The sequence below is a fragment of the Pseudophryne corroboree genome, chromosome 5, assembly GCF_028390025.1.
Source record: "Pseudophryne corroboree isolate aPseCor3 chromosome 5, aPseCor3.hap2, whole genome shotgun sequence".
Classification (NCBI taxonomy): Eukaryota; Metazoa; Chordata; class Amphibia; order Anura; family Myobatrachidae; genus Pseudophryne; species Pseudophryne corroboree.
In genome coordinates this window covers 788,700,143-788,719,932 of record NC_086448.1, presented here as the reverse complement: position 1 = coordinate 788,719,932, position 19,790 = coordinate 788,700,143, and the positions used below count along the sequence as shown (strand labels likewise).

The 19,790-nt window shown below is 47.9% G+C and overlaps 1 protein-coding gene across 1 annotated transcript in view; it reads left to right on the top strand.

The window, feature by feature from the left end:
- The window catches only part of LRRC72 (leucine rich repeat containing 72), a 98,077-nt gene that overhangs the window by 76,492 nt on the left and 1,795 nt on the right, over window positions 1–19,790 (top strand). The window contains exons 6-8 of the mRNA XM_063924414.1: window positions 15,741–15,830; window positions 16,891–17,049; window positions 19,690–19,720. Of these exons, the coding sequence (XP_063780484.1) occupies window positions 15,741–15,830; window positions 16,891–17,049; window positions 19,690–19,720 (280 nt within the window). The remainder of the gene's footprint in view (window positions 1–15,740; window positions 15,831–16,890; window positions 17,050–19,689; window positions 19,721–19,790) is intronic.

Here is a 19,790-nt window from a genome sequence, read left to right as displayed (position 1 = left end):
GTCGTCGGAACCAGCTGTGATTTTGGAATATTCAGAATCCAACCGTGCTGGTGTAGCACCTCCTGAGATAGTGCTACTCCCACCAACAACTGCTCCTTGGACCTCGCCTTTATTAGGAGATCGTCCAAGTACGGGATAATTAAAACTCCCTTTCTTCGAAGGAGTATCATCATTTCCGCCATTACCTTGGTAAACACCCTCGGTGCCGTGGAGAGGCCAAACGGCAGCGTCTGGAATTGGTAATGGCAATCCTGTACCAAAAATCTGAGGTACTCCTGGTGAGGATAGTAAATGGGGACATGCAGGTAAGCATCCTTGATGTCCAGGGATACCATGTAATCCCCCTCGTCCAGGCTTGCAATAACCGCCCTGAGCGATTCCATCTTGAACTTGAATTTTTTTATGTATGTGTTCAAGGATTTCAAATTTAAAATGGGTCTCACCGAACCGTCCGGTTTCGGTACCACAAACAGTGTGGAATAGTAACCCCGTCCTTGTTGAAGTAGGGGCACCTTGATTATCACCTGCTGGGAATACAGCTTGTGAATTGCCGCTAGCACAGCCTCCCTGTCTGAAGGAGTAATCGGCAAGGCAGATTTTAGGAACCGGTGGGGTGGAGACGCCTCGAATTCCAGTTTGTACCCTTGAGATACTATTTGCAGGATCCAGGGATCCACCTGTGAGCGAGCCCACTGATCGCTGAAATTTTTGAGGCGGCCCCCCACCGTACCTGGCTCCGCCTGTGGAGCCCCACCGTCATGCGGCGGACTTGGAAGAAGCGGGGGAGGACTTTTGCTCCTGGGAACCTGCTGTTTGTTGCAGCCTTTTTCCCCTACCTCTGCCTCTGGACAGAAAGGACCCGCCTTTTCCACGCCTGTTTTTCTGAGTCCGAAAGGACTGTACCTGATAAAACGGCGCCTTTTTAGGCTGTGAGGGAACATGGGGTAAAAATGCTGACTTCCCAGCAGTTGCTGTGGAAACTAGGTCCGAGAGACCATCCCCAAATAACTCCTCACCCTTATAAGGCAAAACTTCCATGTGCCTTTTTGAATCTGCATCCCCTGCCCACTGGCGAGTCCATAAGCCTCTCCTAGCAGAAATGGACAATGCACTTATTTTAGATGCCAGCCGGCAGATCTCCCTCTGTGCATCTCTCATGTATAAGACTGAGTCTTTTATATGCTCTATGGTTAGCAGAATAGTGTCCCTGTCTAGGGTGTCAATATTTTCTGACAGGGAATCTGACCACGCAGCGGCAGCACTGTACATCCATGCTGACGCAATAGCTGATCTCAGTATAATGCCTGAGTGTGTATATACAGACTTCAGGATCGCCTCCTGCTTTCTATCAGCAGGTTCCTTGAGGGCGGCCGTATCCGGAGACGGTAGTGCCACCTTTTTAGACAAACGTGTGAGCGAATAATCCACCCTAGGGGGTGTCTCCCAACGTGACCTATCCTCTGGCGGGAAAGGGAACGCCATTAGTAACTTCTTAGAGATTACCAATCTTTGATCAGGGAAAGCCCACGCTTCTTCACACACTTCATTTAATTCTTCTGATGGGGGAAAAACTACGGGTAGTTTTTTCTCCCCAAACATAATACCCTTTTTAGTGGTACCTGGGTTTATATCAGAAATTTGTAACACCTCTTTCATTGCTTCAATCATGCAACGAATGGCCTTAGTGGACATTAGACTAGACTCCTCGTCGTCGACACTGGTGTCAGTATCCGTGTCGACATCCGCGTCTGCCATCTGAGGTAGCGGGCGTTTTAGAGCCCCCGATGGCCTTTGAGACGCCTGGACAGGCACGAGCTGAGAAGCCGGCTGTCCCGCATTTGGCATGTCGTCAAATTTTTTGTGTAAGGAGTCGACACGTGCACGCAATTCCATCCATAAGTCCATCCACTCAGGTGTCTGCCCCGCAGGGGGTGACATCCCTTCTATAGGCATCTGCTCCGCCTCCACATCATTATCCTCATCAAACATGTCGACACAGCCGTACCGACACACCGCACACACACAGGGAATGCTCTAACAGAGGACAGGACCCACAAAAGCCCTTTGGGGAGACAGAGTGAGAGTATGCCAGCACACACCAGAGCGCTATATAATGCAGGGACTAACTGAATTATGTCCCCTATAGCTGCTGTTATATATACTGCGCCTAAATTTAGTGCCCCCCCTCTCTTTTTTACCCTTTTCTGTAGTGTAGCCTGCAGGGGAGAGCCAGGGAGCTTCCTTCCAGCGGAGCTGTGAGGGAGAAATGGCGCCAGTGTGCTGAAGGAGATAGCTCCGCCCCTTTTTCGCAGACTTTTCTCCCGCTTTTTTATGGATTCTGGCAGGGGTAATTATCACATATATAGCCTCTGGGGCTATATATTGTGGTATTTTTCCCAGCCAAGGTGTTTTTATTGCTGCTCAGGGCGCCCCCCCCTAGCGCCCTGCACCCTCAGTGACCGGAGTGTGAAGTGTGTATGAGGAGCAATGGCGCACAGCTGCAGTGCTGTGCGCTACCTTGGTGAAGACTGATGTCTTCTGCCGCCGATTTTCCGGACCTCTTCTTGCTTCTGGCTCTGTAAGGGGGACGGCGGCGCGGCTCCGGGACCGAACACCAAGGCCAGTTCCATGCGGTCGATCCCTCTGGAGCTAATGGTGTCCAGTAGCCTAAGAAGCCCAAGCTAGCTGCAAGCAGGTAGGTTCGCTTCTTCTCCCCTTAGTCCCTCGCTGCAGTGAGCCTGTTGCCAGCAGGTCTCACTGTAAAATAAAAAACCTAATTATATACTTTCTTTTTAGAAGCTCAGGAGAGCCCCTAGTGTGCATCCAACCTCGGCCGGGCACAAAATCTAACTGAGGCTTGGAGGAGGGTCATAGTGGGAGGAGCCAGTGCACACCAGGTGACCTAAAAGCTTTCTTTAGTTGTGCCCAGTCTCCTGCGGAGCCGCTATTCCCCATGGTCCATTCGGAGTTCCCAGCATCCACTAGGACGTCAGAGAAAATAAGAATTTACTCACCGGTAATTCTATTTCTCGTAGTCCGTAGTGGATGCTGGGGACTCCGTAAGGACCATGGGGAATAAACGGCTCCGCAGGAGACTGGGCACATCTAAAGAAAGATTTAGGACTATCTGGTGTGCACTGGCTCCTCCCCCTATGACCCTCCTCCAAGCCTCAGTTAGGAACTGTGCCCGGAAGAGCTGACACAATAAGGAAGGATTTTTGAATCCCGGGTAAGACTCATACCAGCCACACCAATCACACCATATAACACGTGATAGGAACCCCGGTTAACAGTATGATAACAAATGGAGCCTCTGAAGAGATGGCTCACAACAAAACCCGATTTTTGTAACAATAACTATGTACAGGTATTGCAGACAATCCGCACTTGGGATGGGCGCCCAGCATCCACTACGGACTACGAGAAATAGAATTACCGGTGAGTAAATTCTTATTTTCTCTGACGTCCTAGTGGATGCTGGGGACTCCGTAAGGACCATGGGGATTATACCAAAGCTCCCAAACGGGCGGGAGAGTGCGGATGACTCTGCAGCACCGAATGAGAGAATTCCAGGTCCTCCTCAGCCAGGGTATCAAATTTGTAGAATTTTGCAAACGTGTTTGCCCCCGACCAAGTAGCTGCTCGGCAAAGTTGTAAAGCCGAGACCCCTCGGGCAGCCGCCCAAGATGAGCCCACCTTCCGTGTGGAATGGGCTTTTACAGATTTAGGCTGCGGTAAGCCTACCGCAGAATGCGCCAGCTGAATAGTGCTCCAAATCCAGCGCGCAATAGACTGCTTAGAAGCAGGAGCACCCAGCTTGGTGGGTGCATACAGGATAAACAGCGAGTCAGTCTTTCTGACTCCAGCCGTCCTGGAAATATACATTTTTAGGGCCCTGACTACGTCCAGCAACTTGGAATCCTCCAAGTCCCTAGTAGCCGCAGGCACCACAATAGGTTGGTTCAAGTGAAAAGCTGAGACCACCTTTGGGAGAAACTGAGGACGAGTCCTCAATTCTGCCCTATCCATATGGAAAATCAGATAAGGGCTTTTACAAGACAAAGCCGCCAATTCTGAAACCCGCCTGGCCGACGCCAAGGCCAACAGCATGACCACTTTCCACGTGAGATATTTTAAATCCACAGTCTTAAGTGGTTCGAACCAATGTGATTTCAGGAATGCCAAAACCACATTGAGATCCCAAGGTGCCACTGGGGGCACAAAAGGAGGCTGAATATGCAGTACTCCTTTGACAAAAGTCTGAACTTCGGCCAGTTCTTTTTGGAAGAAAATCGACAGAGCCGAAATCTGGACCTTTATGGACCCCAATTTGAGGCCCAACGTCACCCCTGCTTGCAGGAAGTGCAGGAATCGACCCAGTTGAAATTCCTCCGTCGGGGCCTTCATGGCCTCACACCAAGCAACATATTTTCGCCAAATGCGGTGATAATGTCTTGCGGTGACATCCTTCCTGTCTTTGATCAGGGTAGGGATGACTTCCTCCGGAATACCCTTTTCCTTCAGGATCCGGTGTTCAACCACCATGCCGTCAAACGCAGCCGCGGTAAGTCTTGGAACAGACAGGGTCCCTGCTGCAGCAGGTCTTGTCTGAGCGGCAGAGGCCAAGGGTCCTCTGTAAGCATCTTGAAGTTCCGGGTACCAAGCTCTTCTTGGCCAATCCGGAACCACGAGTATGGTTTTCACTCCTCGCCTTCTTATTATTCTCAGTACCTTGGGTATGAGAGGTAGAGGAGGAAACACATAAACCGACTGGTACACCCATGGTGTCACTAGAGCGTCCACCGCTATCGCCTGAGGGTCTCTTGACCGGGCGCAATATCTTTTCAACTTCTTGTTGAGGCGGGACACCATCATGTCTACCTCTTCCAAATGCTGGTCAACCGGTGGGTTTTTCCCACCGGTTGACCAGCATTTGGAAGACTTCTGGATGAAGTCCCCATTCTCCCGGGTGGAGGTCGTGCCTGCTGAGGAAGTCTGCTTCCCAGTTGTCCACTCCCGGAATGAACACTGCCGTCAGTGCTAACACATGATTCTCTGCCCATCTGAGAATCCTTGTGGCTTCTGCCATCGCCATCCTGCTTCTCGTGCCGCCCTGTCTGTTTACATGGGCGACCGCCGTGATGTTGTCTGACTGGATCAGTACCGGCTGGTTTTGAAGCAGGGGTCTTGCCTGGCTTAGGGCATTGTAAATGGCCCTTAGCTCCAGAATATTTATGTGAAGAGAAATCTCCTGATTTGACCACAGTCCTTGGAAATTTCTTCCCTTTGTGACTGCCCCCCAGCCCCGAAGGCTGGCATCCGTGGTCACCAGGACCCAGTCCTGTATTCCGAATCTGCGGCCCTCTAGTAGATGAGCCCTCTGCAGCCACCACAGCAGCGACACCCTGGTTCTGGCCGATAGGGTTATCCGCTGTTGCATCTGGAGATGGGACCCGGACCATTTGTCCAACAGGTCCCACTGGAACGTCCTTGCGTGGAACCTTCCGAATGGAATTGCTTCGTACGAAGCTACCATTTTTCCCAGGACTCGTGTGCATTGATGTACCGACACTTTTCCTGGTTTTAGGATGTCTCTGACCAGAGATGACAATTCCTTGGCTTTTTCCAGTGGAAGAAACACTCTTTTCTGGTCTGTGTCCAGAATCATTCCCAGGAACAGAAGACGTGTCGTCGGGACCAGCTGTGACTTTGAAATGTTTAGAATCCAGCCGTGCTGTTGTAGCACTTCCTGAGAAAGTGCCACCCCCACTATCAACTGTTCTTTGGACCTCGCCTTTATCAGGAGATCGTCCAAGTACGGGATCATTAAAACTCCCTTCTTGCGAAGGAGTATCATCATTTCGGCCATTACCTTGGTAAAGACCCTCGGTGCCGTGGATAACCCGAACAGCAGCGTCTGGAACTGATAGTGACAGTCCTGTACCACAAATCTGAGGTACTCCTGGTGCGGAGGGTAAATGGGGACATGCAGGTACGCATCCTTGATGTCCAGGGATACCATGTAATCCCCCTCCTCCAGGCTCGCAATAACCGCCCTGAGCGATTCCATCTTGAACTTGAACCTTTTGATATAAGTGTTCAAGGTTTTTAAATTTAAGATGGGTCTCACCGAACCGTCCGGTTTCGGTACCACAAACATTGTGGAGTAGTAACCCTTTCCTTGCTGAAGGAGGGGTACCTTGACGATCACTTTCTGTGAATACAGTTTTTGAATAGCCACCAACACTGCCTCCCTGGCAGAGAGAGTTGCCGGCAAGGCAGATTTTAGGAAACGGCGGGGGGGAGACGTCTCGAATTCCAGCCTGTACCCCTGAGATACTACTTGAAGGACCCAGGGATCCACTTGTGAGAGAGCCCACTGTGTGCTGAAAAACCTGAGACGTGCCCCCACCGTTCCCGATTCCGCCTGAGCAGCCCCAGCGTCATGCTGTGGACTTACCGGACGCAGGGGAGGACTTCTGCTCCTTGGAACTAGCTGTGTGCTGCAGCTTTTTCCCCCCTTCCTCTGCCCCTCGGCAGAAAGGATGAGCCTCTAGCCCGCTTATTTTTCTGGGGCCGAAAGGACTGTACCTGATAATACGGTGCTTTCTTTTGCTGTGGGGTAGCCTGTGGCAAAAAAGTCGATTTCCCAGCAGTAGCTGTGGAAACGAGGTCTGAAAGACCTTCCCCAAAAAGTTCCACCCCTTTATAGGGTAAAACTTCCATGTGCCGCTTGGAGTCGGCATCACCTGACCATTGCCTAGTCCATAACTCCCGTCTGGCGGCAATGGACATAGCGCTTATTTTTTATGCCAGCCGGCAAATATCCCTCTGTGCATCACGCATGTATAAGACCGCGTCTTTTATATGGTCAATCGTTAGCAAAATATTGTCCCTATCCATGGTATCAATGTTTTCCGACAGGGAGTCTGACCACGCAGCAGCAGCACTGCACATCCAAGCTGATGCAATAGCGGGTCTCAATATAATGCCAGTGTGTGTGTATATAGCTTTAAGGGTACTTTCCAGCTTTCTATCAGCAGGTTCTTTTAGGGCGGCTGTATCCGGAGACGGTAGTGCCACCTTCTTTGATAAGCATGTCAATGCTTTATCTACCCTAGGGGGTGTTTCCCAGCGTGACCTATCCTCTGGCGGGAAAGGGTACGCAGCCATTAACCGTTTAGAAATGATCAATTTCTTATCTGGGGAAGTCCACGCTTCCTCACACACCTCATTTAATTCGTCAGATGCAGGAAAAACTACTGGTAGTTTTTTCTCACCAAACATAATACCCTTTTTTGTGGTACCTGGGGTATCATCAGAAATGTGTAAAACATTTTTCATAGCCTCAATCATATAACGGGTGGATCTATTGGAGGGTACACTCGTCTCATCATCGTCGACACTGGAGTCGGTATCCGTGTCGACATCTGTATCTGTCATCTGAGGTAGCGGGCGTTTTATAGCCCCTGATGACATTTGAGACGCTTGGACAAGCACAAGCTGAGTAGCCGGCTGTCCTATGTCGTCAAACCTTTTATGTAAGGAGCTGACACTGTCACGTAATTCCTTCCATAAGTCCATCCACACTGGTGTCGACCCCGCAGGGGGTGACATCACATTCACAGGCATTTGCTCCGCCTCCACATCATTATCCTCATCATACATGTCGACACAGCAATACCGACACACAGCAGACACACAGGGAATGCTCTTACAGAGGACAGGACCCCACAAAGCCCTTTGGGGAGACAGAGGGAGAGTATGCCAGCACACACCAGGGCGCTATATAACACAGTGATATCACTATACAGAGTGTTTTCCCCTATAGCTGCCTATAATATATATATACTGCGCCTAAATTGTGCCCCCCCTCTCTTTTTTACCCTTTCTGTAGTGCAGGACTGCAGGGGAGAGCCAGGGAGCTTCCTTCCTGCGAAGCTGTGAGGGAATAATGGCGCCAGTGTGCTGAGGGAGTTGGCTCCGCCCCTTTTTCGGCGGGCTTTCTCCCGCTATTTTATCGTTTCTGGCAGGGGTTAATATACACCTATATAGCCTCTGGGGCTATATATGGTGTTAGTTTTGCCAGCCAAGGTGTTATTATTGCTGCTCAGGGCGCCCCCCCCCCAGCGCCCTGCACCCATCAGTGACCGCAGTGTGGTGTGTGCATGAGGAGCAATGGCGCACAGCTGCAGTGCTGTGCGCTACCTTGGAGAAGACAGAAGTCTTCAGCCGCCGATTTTCCGGACCACCTTCTTGTTTCTGGCTCTGTAAGGGGGACGGCGGCGCGGCTCCGGGAACGGACGACGAGGTCGGGTCCTGTGTTCGATCCCTCTGGAGCTAATGGTGTCCAGTAGCCTAAGAAGCCCAAGCTACCACCACTTAGGTAGGTTCGCTTCTTCTCCCCTTAGTCCCTCGTTGCAGTGAGCCTGTTGCCAGCAGGTCTCACTGAAAATAAAAAACCTAAACTATACTTTCTTCTAGGAGCTCAGGAGAGCCCCTAGTGTGCATCCAGCTCAGCCGGGCACAGAAATCTAACTGAGGCTTGGAGGAGGGTCATAGGGGGAGGAGCCAGTGCACACCAGATAGTCCTAAATCTTTCTTTAGATGTGCCCAGTCTCCTGCGGAGCCGTCTATTCCCCATGGTCCTTACGGAGTCCCCAGCATCCACTAGGACGTCAGAGAAATAAGATTTTACTCACCGGTAAATCTATTTCTCGTAGTCCGTAGTGGATGCTGGGCGCCCGTTCCAAGTGCGGACTTTCTGCAATACGTGTATATAGTTATTGCTTACTAAAGGGTTATGTTATGTGGCATCAGTTGAGTGATGCTTGTTTGTTGTTCATACTGTTAACTGGGTAAGTTTATCACAAGTTATACGGTGTGATTGGTGTGGCTGGTATGAGTCTTACCCTGGATTCTAAAATCCTTTCCTTGTAATGTCAGCTCTTCCGGGCACAGTTTCCTTAACTGAGGTCTGGAGGAGGGGCATAGAGGGAGGAGCCAGTGCACACCAGGTAGTACTAAATCTTTCTTTAGAGTGCCCAGTCTCCTGCGGAGCCCGTCTATTCCCCATGGTCCTTACGGAGTCCCCAGCATCCACTACGGACTACGAGAAATAGATTTACCGGTGAGTAAAATCTTATTTTTTCTCCGGCAGGGTCCACAGGTTATCCACAGGATAACAATGGGATATGATGGAGCGACAGCGGATTGGCACCAAATGATCACAAGCTTTCATTCCTCCCAGGATGCAACGGGCCCGTCCATATATCCCCGCCCACTGGCTTAGGCAAATCAGTTTTTTGTTTGGTGCGGCAGGAGCCGGACCATGGTCAGAGGGCTGCTGTTCTTGGCAGCCTTAAGCTTTCTTATTTTATTTTTATAGTCTTACTATGTTTTTTGAGCAATCTTTCTTAACAGCGTCTTATACGCATATTGGAAAGAGTCGCTCCAACAACTCTCCGCCGGGTCGCAACAACGCTTACCCATGTGTACAGTGCTGTCTCGACGAGCGTCTGTGTCGGATATACTAGCAGGTCCAGCAGACGTTACCAGGCTGTGGCCGGAGCACGGGGAGAAGGTAAGGCATCGGTTCCACGTAGTCGGGGAATACGGACACAGCCGCACTGTATTGGGAGGAGACTACCAAACAGTAGCTGACGCGCCGCCACCACAGGTGCTCCAGCGCTAGGCCTTAGGGATCATAAGGCACCAGGATTACTATGAGGCTGCGATCCCTAGGGTTGATGTCAGCGGTGGGGAGTTAGACACTCTCCTGGTCGCCCCTCCCCCAAGTTCATGACCAGTTGCCGCGAGTCTCCCGCCTTGGACTGTTGCCTCACTTCCGTCTCAGACGCTACAACAAGGGGTCTCGGTATAGGCGGCTGCATCTGTGTTCACTAAGCGCTACCGCGAGGAGACCCGGTCGCAGTACAGGTGTCTGTATGACCGGTGCGTCTGTATGCACAATGCGTCTGTGTCCACTTAAGGGTTCCCGGAGCGGCAGTGTACACTAGTAGCGCCTGGATCCACTCTGCTTTCGCTAACGTATCGATCGATCTTGGAAGTGAGGTGATTCTCCCTGTATCCCACTCTACTGAGTACGGGTTATACAGCACTAAATTTCTATTTACTTTTGTCAGTATGAATAGTTAAATTTAAGTGCCTTTTGCATATGAGTCTGTGTCATTACTGTGGTTTTCTTCGGATTGCGTCTGCATACTTTAAGATCTGTATAAAACAGAATTCAGTAATATGTACTCCTACATGCTTTAAAATGTGTTTGTAGTTGATTATGTGCTCACATGACTAATATATAACATGTGACTGACTGCTAGTGTGATTGCTGACTTTAATATATGTTTGTAAGTTGTTTCTTCTGGTCCTCAATGCTGGTGCATGGGTAGGGTCAGATTGATATCACTTTAGAAGGTTAAAGTGATTACAGTCACAAATTGTGTAGTACACTGAAAGTGCTGATTATTTATCATGTCTAAGAGTGGCAAAGGTGACGAGGGTACACTCACATTAACACCAACACTCATATCATGTTTGTCTTGCAAAACTGTATTATCCTCTCAGGATCTGGTACAGGATGGTTTATGTGCAAATTGTTTTGCGTTTCAGCAGATTACAAGGCAGATCCCTGTTCAACGTCAGGTACAGATAGATCCACCTTGGGCGATGTTTGCACAGACCTTGTCCAGTATAGCTGAACGGGTAATTCCTACAGCTTCGCTACCGGAAATCATGGAAGAGGCTTGGGCTACACCCACTAAAAAATCTAGAATTCCCCAAAAAAGGGATTCCAATTATCCTTTTCCAGCTGGGGACTGTTTAAAATGGGAAATGGCTCCCAAAGTAGATACGCATGTCATTCGATTAGTGCGAAAATCTATATTGCCTTTGCCATCAACGTCATTGGATGATGTCACGGATAGGAGAGTGGATGGTTTTCTGAAAACCATATTTTCTCTGGGGCAGTCATAAGGCCAGCCATGGCTTCAGCTTGGATGGCAAAAGCAGTTGCTGCCTGGATAGAGGTACTGGAAGTCGGTCTTTCAGCACCTTCAAGGGAGCAAGAATCTGATATAGCTCACATAAAACAGGCTGCAATATTCTTGAAAGAAGCAGCAATAGATATGGGCACTATTGCCTCCAGGGCATCAGCTTCAACAACAGCTGCTCGCAGAGCACTTTGGTTATGTACATGGAAAGCTGATTCAGAATCTAAGAAGGTTCTGGAATCTTTGCCTTTTACTGGAAGCATTCTGTATGGTAAAGAATTGACAGATATTCTGGAGTCAGAAGCAGACTCCAAAAAGGTAAAATTTCCTTCCACATATAACCCCAAACGTAGGGGTCCCGCTTTTCGGCCCTTTGGGTCACAAGGAAAAGCAAAAGGAAAAAGTGATCGTAAGCAGCCCCAATATAATAAATTTGGTAAGGCAAAAAAGCAATGGGCTACCAGAACGCCAGCCTCAAAACCAGAGAATAAGCCATCAGTTTGATGGTGCGGGCCTCCTCCTGGGGGACCCCATGGTAGAGGGCCGACTTCTTCAGTTTGCACAGATATGGCAGCAGTCTACAACAGATGCCTGGGTGCAAGAAGTGGTATCTCTGGGTTATGTTTTTCCCTTCAAGAAGCATCTTCCTCGAAGGTTCTTCTGCACCAGCCCATCTCTGGTAGAGACAAAGGCCAGGGCTTTGCAAGAAGCAGTTCAGAAATTGCTTCAGTCAGGAGTAATCATTCCAGTACCCCCTGCACAACAGGGACAGGGGTTTTACTACAACCTGCTTTTGGTTCAGAAGGGTCATTCCGGCCAATTCTCAATCTCAAAATGCTGAACAAATACATTTGGGTACCTAGCTTTCACATGGAGACGTTACGCTCCATAGTTTTGGCCGTGGAACCAGGGGATTATATGGTATCCCTGGATATTCAGGATGCTTACCTACATGTTCATATAGCACTGTCCCATCAGTGCTATCTCAGGTTCGCTATCCTCCAGCAGCATTTTCAGTTCCAGGCATTACCTTTTGGGTTAGCCACAGCACCCAGAGTATTTACCAAGATCATGGTGGTTATGGCAGCTTATCTTCGCAAGCAGGGGATAAGAATTTTTCCATACCTCGACGACCTGTTAATTCTAGCACAATCACAGGAAATGCTCCTGGACCATCTCCAACAGACAATAACATGTCTGCAGAGGCACAGATGGCTCATAAATTGGGCAAAATCGTCTCTAGTTCCGTCACAACGGATGACTCACTTGGGGGCTGTACTGGGTTCAAGTCTGCAGAAAATATTTTTTCCTTGGGACAAGATAGCCAAGGTACAGTCAAGGACTCATGAGTTGTTACACAGTCAAACAATATCAATCCACGCAGCGATGCGACTGATGGGTTTGATTGTGTCAACATTCGACATGGTGGAATATGCACAATTCCACTCAAGACCTCTGCAGCGTCTGATTCTGGCCAGATGGAATGGAATACATCAGACATTAAAGAAACAGACTATGGTACTTTCACACAAGGTAAGACAGTCATTAGCCTGGTGGCTACAAACATCCCATCTAGACAAAGGGAGACCCTTTTGGATATCAGATTGGGAGATCCTGACAACAGATGCCAGTCTTCAGGGCTGGGGAGCAGTGTCCAGAAGATTATGGTTCCAGGGACAATGGACCACAGAAGAAAGTTGCCTGCTAATAAATCTGTTAGAACTTCGGGCCATATACATAGCACTGATTCAGGCAAAGGACACTCTTGAAGGAAGACCAGTCCAGATCCACTCGGACAATGTAACGGCGGTAGCGTACCTCAACCATCAGGGAGGAACGCGCAGTCAAACAGCAATGAAGGAGGTAAGTCACATACTAAAATGGGCAGAACTCCATCTTCCAGCATTGTCCGCAGTATTCATTCCGGGAGTCCTAACCTGGGAAGCAGACTTTCTCAGTCGACACGCCATTCAAGCAAGCGAATGGGCTCTACATCCGGAAGTCTTTCAGACTCTAGTAGACAAGTGGGGATTGCCAGAGATAGATCTCATGGCGTCCCATCTAAACAACAAAGTACCCGTATATGGGTCAAGAACAAAGGATCCCGGAGCAATCTTTGTGGACACCCTGTCAGTGAAATGGGATTTTCATCTGGCGTATCTGTTTCCTCCGATCATCCTGCTACCCAGAGTGGTGAGGAAGATAAAAGAAGCAAAGGGTTCCGTGATTCTAATAGCCCCGGCTTGGCCTAGAAGGCAATGGTACACAGATCTGCAGAGAATGTCGATGGATGCTCCACTACTGCTCCCTCAACGTCCAGATCTTCTAATGCAGGGTCCTTGTTACCACAGGCATCTGGATTGACTATCGTTGACGGCGTGGCTCTTGAAACCTCTATCCTGAAGTCAAGAGGATTCTCACAAGGGTAATTCAAACAATGCTCAGAGCAAGGAAACCCTCCTCAGCTCGCATTTATCACCGAATATGGCAGGCCTATATTCATTGGTGCAGTGAAAGAAATATGGACCCGAAATCTTTCCAAATTTCTAGGGTCTTAGATTTCCTTCAGTATCAGCATTGACTGTATGGTTCCAAAAGAAAATTGCCAATTTACAGGATGTGCGTACTTTCTTCCAGGGAATGCTGCGCATTCAACCTCCCTTTGTTCCTCCTACAGTGCCTTGGGACTTAAATTTAGTCCTGAAAGCCCTTCAAGTTGCTCCATTTGAACCACTTAATAAAGTGGATCTTAAATGGTTGACAGCTAAAGTTCTCTTTCTACTGACTATGGCATCAGCTAGAAGAGTATCAGATTTAGGAGCGCTGTCTTGTTGTTCTCCTTTTCTGACTTTTTATCCAGATAAAGCAGTTCTCAGAACTAGGTCTGGGTATCTTCCGAAGGTGGTGTCTATATTCCACCTTAATGAAGAAATTGTAGTCCCGGCTTTTCGGGTATCGGGACTTTCTGCGGGAGATGCCTCGCTGGACGTAGTCCGGGCATTCAGGATCTACGTGGATCGTACCAGTACCATCAGAAAGACAAATTCTCTCTTCATTCTCTACGGATTTCACAAGAGAGGATGGCCTGCTACTAAACAGATGCTGGCAAGATGGCTTCGAATGACTATTTCAGAAGCATATTCTCGAGCTGATCTCCCTGTTCCGGATAATGTCTGTGCTCACTCTACTCGTAAGGTAGGTCCTTCATGGGCAGCACAAAATGGTGCTTCAGCAGAACAGATATGTAAGGCAGCCACATGGTCTTCCATTAACACATTCATTAGACATTATTCCTTGGATACTTTTGCCTCTCATGACGCTGAATTCGGGCGAAAGGTTCTCCTGTCCAATCAGGAGCGTCCCCACCACTAAATTGCTTTGGGAAATCCGATTGTTATCCTGTGGACCCTGCCGGAGAAATATACGTTATGGTAAGGAACTTACCGTTGATAATGGTATTTCTCCTAAGTCCACAGGTTCCACAGGGATCCCACTCTGACGCACCTGATTTGAGGCTCTTTCTACTCACTAAACCTCTTCCTTCTTGTATGGAAGGGTGTGCATGTGTTTTCTTCTCGCCTGATTAGGGCTCTACATGATGCTCCTGCCTAAATGCTTTGGAATACAACTGATTTGCCTAAGCCAGTGGGCGGGGATATATGGAATGGCCCGTTGCATCCTGGGAGGACTGAAAGCTTGTGATCGTTTGGTGCCAATCCGCTGTCGCTCCATCATATCCCATTGTTATCCTGTGGAACCTGTGGACTTAGGAGAAATACAGTTATCAACGGTAAGTTCTTACCATAACGTATATATATTGAATACGGTAGAATACAGGTAACCAATGGAGGGACTGACATATTGGGTCTGCAGACGATGAACGTCTAGCGAGGAAGATTAGCCTCACAGCTGTATTCAGAATGGATTGTAATGGTGAGAGTCTCTTCTTGGTAAGACCAGTAAGAAGACTATTGTTGGCCTATATAAAACAGTGGAGAGGCACTTACCTATTTTTACGCGGGTGGCCATTGTTGGAGTTATCATGACCTCCTTCTTGAACCGTGGGATCAACAGAGGATCGCAACATCACAAGCCATATCCTGCCCAATAGGAACTGGGCGAGATGTGGGAGGAGTGTCCTGTTCTCTTGGGGGTCTGGGAGGACTCCCCACAATGCGGGAGTCCTGCAAATGTTGCAGGACAGTAGGCAAGTATATGGAGAGGGTGTATGAGTGGGAAGCTCAATGAATCTTTTGATTGCAGCTTATGCTCACACACTCCCTTCCCCCGGCTTTCAGCCAGGGCTGTAAGAACATTGGAGAAGTCTGCTGTATGGGATACAGGGCTTTGTCCGGCATGTGTGTGTGGGAGGGTAAAGGGGGTAGAGCGGGGTGCAGCTTAGATATTTTACTAAGTGATATAGCAGCTTGGATAGGGTAACAACCTAAATAGGGGCACAGCCTTGGAGAGTGATAAGCTACGGCTCAATCAGCTCTTAACTGTAATTGCCAGGAGCTGATTGGCTGGTACTTTCTCGCTCCAAGGCTTAATAGACCTCATCCTTAATACCTCAGTGATGTCACTTGATCTTGGTAAATAGGCTGAACAAGATATCTGCCTCCTATAAGTGACTTGTGCACCTTCAATAAGAAGACGCCTTTGCAAATTAGAAATCGTACTACGTTCTACTTACATCTTGCACTGAAATCTGTATTCTCTCTGTACATGCAGACTTATTCCATAACCCGCTGGAGCAGGACGTAGGCTACCGACCGTACGTCATACACCACCTTCCTTCAGTGCAGATTCTCGATCGCGAGCGTAAGTGGTCCATCATGTCTCTTACTATTTCCTGCTACACTTGGAAAGAAAAAGTTTTTTGCTAGATATAAATATATACGGAACGAGACGAAACCCACATGAGCCCTGAATGGAAGCAGATTTTCTGCCCTCGATTCACATTTTGTTTGGCATTGTAGAAACTTTGTGAAGTCAGTGACACAGCACAGACACAAATCATGTTGGATTTGCACAATTAGAATGCAGAAAATCTGTTGAAGCCCCGTCGCTGGTTTGTGTTGTTTAAACTTGTGTGGCAGGAAATTTCCATCTGTCTTTCTGCATTAGCCTCAGTGTATAGTCCCGGCACGACACGGAGGAACACTGAGGGAGCTCTGTGCAGTAACGGAATTGGCGAAATGCTCTGCAGATCTGTTATCGCTGTAGAATCACAGAGAGAAAAGCAGCTTAAAAAAAGTTTTCTTAAAGCGGAACGAACCATATTTAACACTTAAAGTGGCCTTCTTGTCACTAGTCTGAATGGTAGAATTGGTTATAGTTGGTGTGTTATGTCGACAGTCATAATGTCAACATCATTCGTCCTTTTGACACTGATGAAATGACGACATGATAGAATGTTGGTATATCATCGCTGGGGCCCAGTGCTGACTTTCCTGCTCCAGGCGGAATCTTCCTGGTCCCAGTAGTCATGTGACTGTCAGTTCCGGAGCAGCATCCTGGAGCGTACCCTGGCCCCTCCCCCTAACTTCCCCCTAGTGCAGGCCTGGCCAACCTGTGGCTCTCCAGCTATTGTGTAACTACAAGTCCAAGCAAACCATCCCACTGATCAGCTGGTAAAGCATGCTGGAACTTGTAGTTTCGCAACAGCTGTAGAGCCACAGGTTGTCCAGGTCTGCCCTAGTGCCTATCCCTAACCTTCCCGTCCCAAAGCCTAACTAACCCCAATGCCGAAATTCTGACAATGTCAACATGTCTCCGTCAACATTTTAACAATATCGATATTGATTGGACTGTGATTCACAAATGAAAATGAAGCGCAGTCAAAATGTTTTGAAGGTGATTAATATCTCTCCTGCCGTAGATGTGAAACATAAAGAAAGAGAAGATGCGTTCAAGCTCTTTAACCTGGAGAGGACGGCCGTGATGCAGTCGCTGGGCTTCGGGAGAAGAACGCACTCTGTTCTCAGCAGCCGACACAGCGCACAGAGCTCCGCAGCCCGACACTCATCTCAGCTCTCACGTGAGTCAGTGTGGATGTAGTGACATGTTATTATATGTACACATGATGCTTATGTGGTGGATTAGAGAAGGTAGGTATGTTATATCATTACCTTATGTGGACCTGTAACTGCACACAAGGAGGTACATTTACTAAAAGTCAATTTGAGTCAATCTTGATTGATTTTGTGTTTCAGGGTCTCAATCACACATTTACCGGGATGCGGTCATTTAGGTCAAGTGTCATTAGGTTGACCACTATTGGTCGACAGGGTCATTCGGTCGACATGTACTAGGTTGACAGGTGAAAAGGTCAACATGAGTTTTTCTAACTAGTAATCCTTCCCCAAGCATGGGGAACGAAGCGAGCCATGCGAGGGGACGCGGTGCACTAATTGGGGTTCCCCGTCACTTTACGAAGAAAACGACAACCCCCCCAAAAAAAAACTGATGTCGACCTTTTGACCTGTCAACCTAGTACATGACGACCTAATGACCCTGTTGACCATTAGTGGTCGACCTAATGACTGTCCACCTAAGTTGTGTCGATCCAACGACCCATACCCGATTTACCAACAGGTCACTTTTGAAATCCTTTAAAAAATAAATAAAATAAAAAAGTCAAATATCATTTGTTAGTAAATGTGTCCTCAGATCATGCCAAATAGCCCCATTTAGCGCTCCCTGGACTTTGTGACTTAGCCGTGCCAAAGCACTAATCTTAAGTACACTGTAAGGGACCAAAGACACACAATTGAGTGAGGAAAGAGTGCACAGCATTGGAATTACGTCAGAAGTGTTGCACCATATGTAGATAAAAGGGTAGCTGTATGAGGATATCTGTAAGCACGGTTATTGTGGAGTGGTAAGGTCTAGGCCAATAACTGCTCATAGCGAGATCAGCAAGTGTTGGGTGTGTAGCTCTTACACATCGTCTGTCCTCAGTTGCAGCGGTCACTAACCACAGAAGCGGTTCATTGGGATTTATGTGGATTGGCTTTCCATGGACGAATAGCCGCACACGAATCTCAGATCAATGTGCACAATACTAAACGTCAGCTATAGTGCTGTATAAGTACTATATAGAGTCATTGGGTTCCAGAGCAGTATAAATGCACTCTTTGGAGCCCTGTCTAAAGCCCCATCCAAAAGCAGACCGCACTCCAGACCTGGTCACCCATCACTAATAATCTTGTGGCTGAATGGATGCGAATCCTCTCAATCATGTTCCAAAATCTAGGGGGAAACCTTCCCAGTTGAGCAGGGGTATTCAACATGCAGCCCTCCAGCTGCTGTGGAACTACACATCCCAGCATGTCCTGCCACAGTTATGCTATTAGGGCATGCTGTAGTGTGTAGGTTGATATAGCAGCAAAAGTGGGGCGACGCCATAACTCCATATTAATACCCATGGCTTTGGCAGGACATGTTCAACAAGCACATAATGGTGCAGTCTGGCCCTGTAGGATATATATGTGATTAAGGTGAAGTTGAAGACACAACCTAGTGCTTTCCGTAGGAGGAGTACCTGCAGTAGAGCGTCCTGTTGGCCAGCAACTATCTACTAGCAGTTACCTGGGTGACGTGGATATTACTCACACTGCAATATCCTATTGTTTGGGCTGTATGGCCGCTGCAGCACTTTCCAGTATGCAGAATAATAATAATAATAATAATTTTATTTATATAGCGCTCTTTCTCCAATAGGACTGAAGGCGCTTAACAGATACATAGCATAATATAGTACAGAAAATAATGAAGTACATTTTCATAAAATACAGAAGCATGAAGATACTAAAAGGGACATTATGGAAATGCTTGAGTAAACAGAAAAGTCTCAAGTCTACTTTTGAAGGATTCTATAGTTGGGGCCTCTCGCACTGTGCGGGGAAGTGAGTTCCATAGAGTCGGAGCCGCATGACTAAATACTCACACTGCAATATCCCACTGTTGGGCTGTATGTCCGCTGCAGCACTTTTCAGTATGCAAAATATCGTTTGGGTATTGACGTTCACTTGGGGGTGTCATGCTATACACTGCGTTATTGTACTAAACATACTTTTATTAGCAGCATGTATTAAACAGATTGTCCTATTTTAAGTACAGAAAACAACAGCAAAGATACAGACTGTTGTGTTTTAGTAAATGTGCTTAACCCTTTATGACCCCATGTCCATGTAAATGGACATTATTAATCAAATGATTGCTAGACTGTATTGAGATGACGGTTGCCATTCAAATCCCATGTATGAAAGCGAGGTGAACATTTTCCGGCAGATGGCAGCCGCGGCCACTGCGGGTTTGAAAGCTGGCTTTGCTCAGAGAGATCACCACGAGGGGAATATCCCACTTTACAAGTAAAACGACGTGCTTAATCAGATTTCTGCAAAATTGTTATGCCAACAGTAATTGAACAAATCGCAATGTTTTGGGGTACGAGCTGCGACGCTAGAAAATCGTTGTTCATTAGGATGGACATTGGGTCTAAATGACCAAACCATATTTTTTGGGGGGGTTACTTAGGGCCGCATTCATCTTCCAGTGTCATCACTAGGATACACCGGAAACATGCAATGGGTCATAAAGGATTAAGGCAAATAAAACCATAAATCCTTTAATTGTGAAGTGCAGATATGAGAATGAAACCTTTGTATAATTGCAGGAGATCGGGCTATGACATGCAAGGCAAGCAGGTATGTACTAACCCAATGTGTTTATTGCTGAACGTTTTTTAACCACCTAACGTTTTTTGCCCGCAAAAAC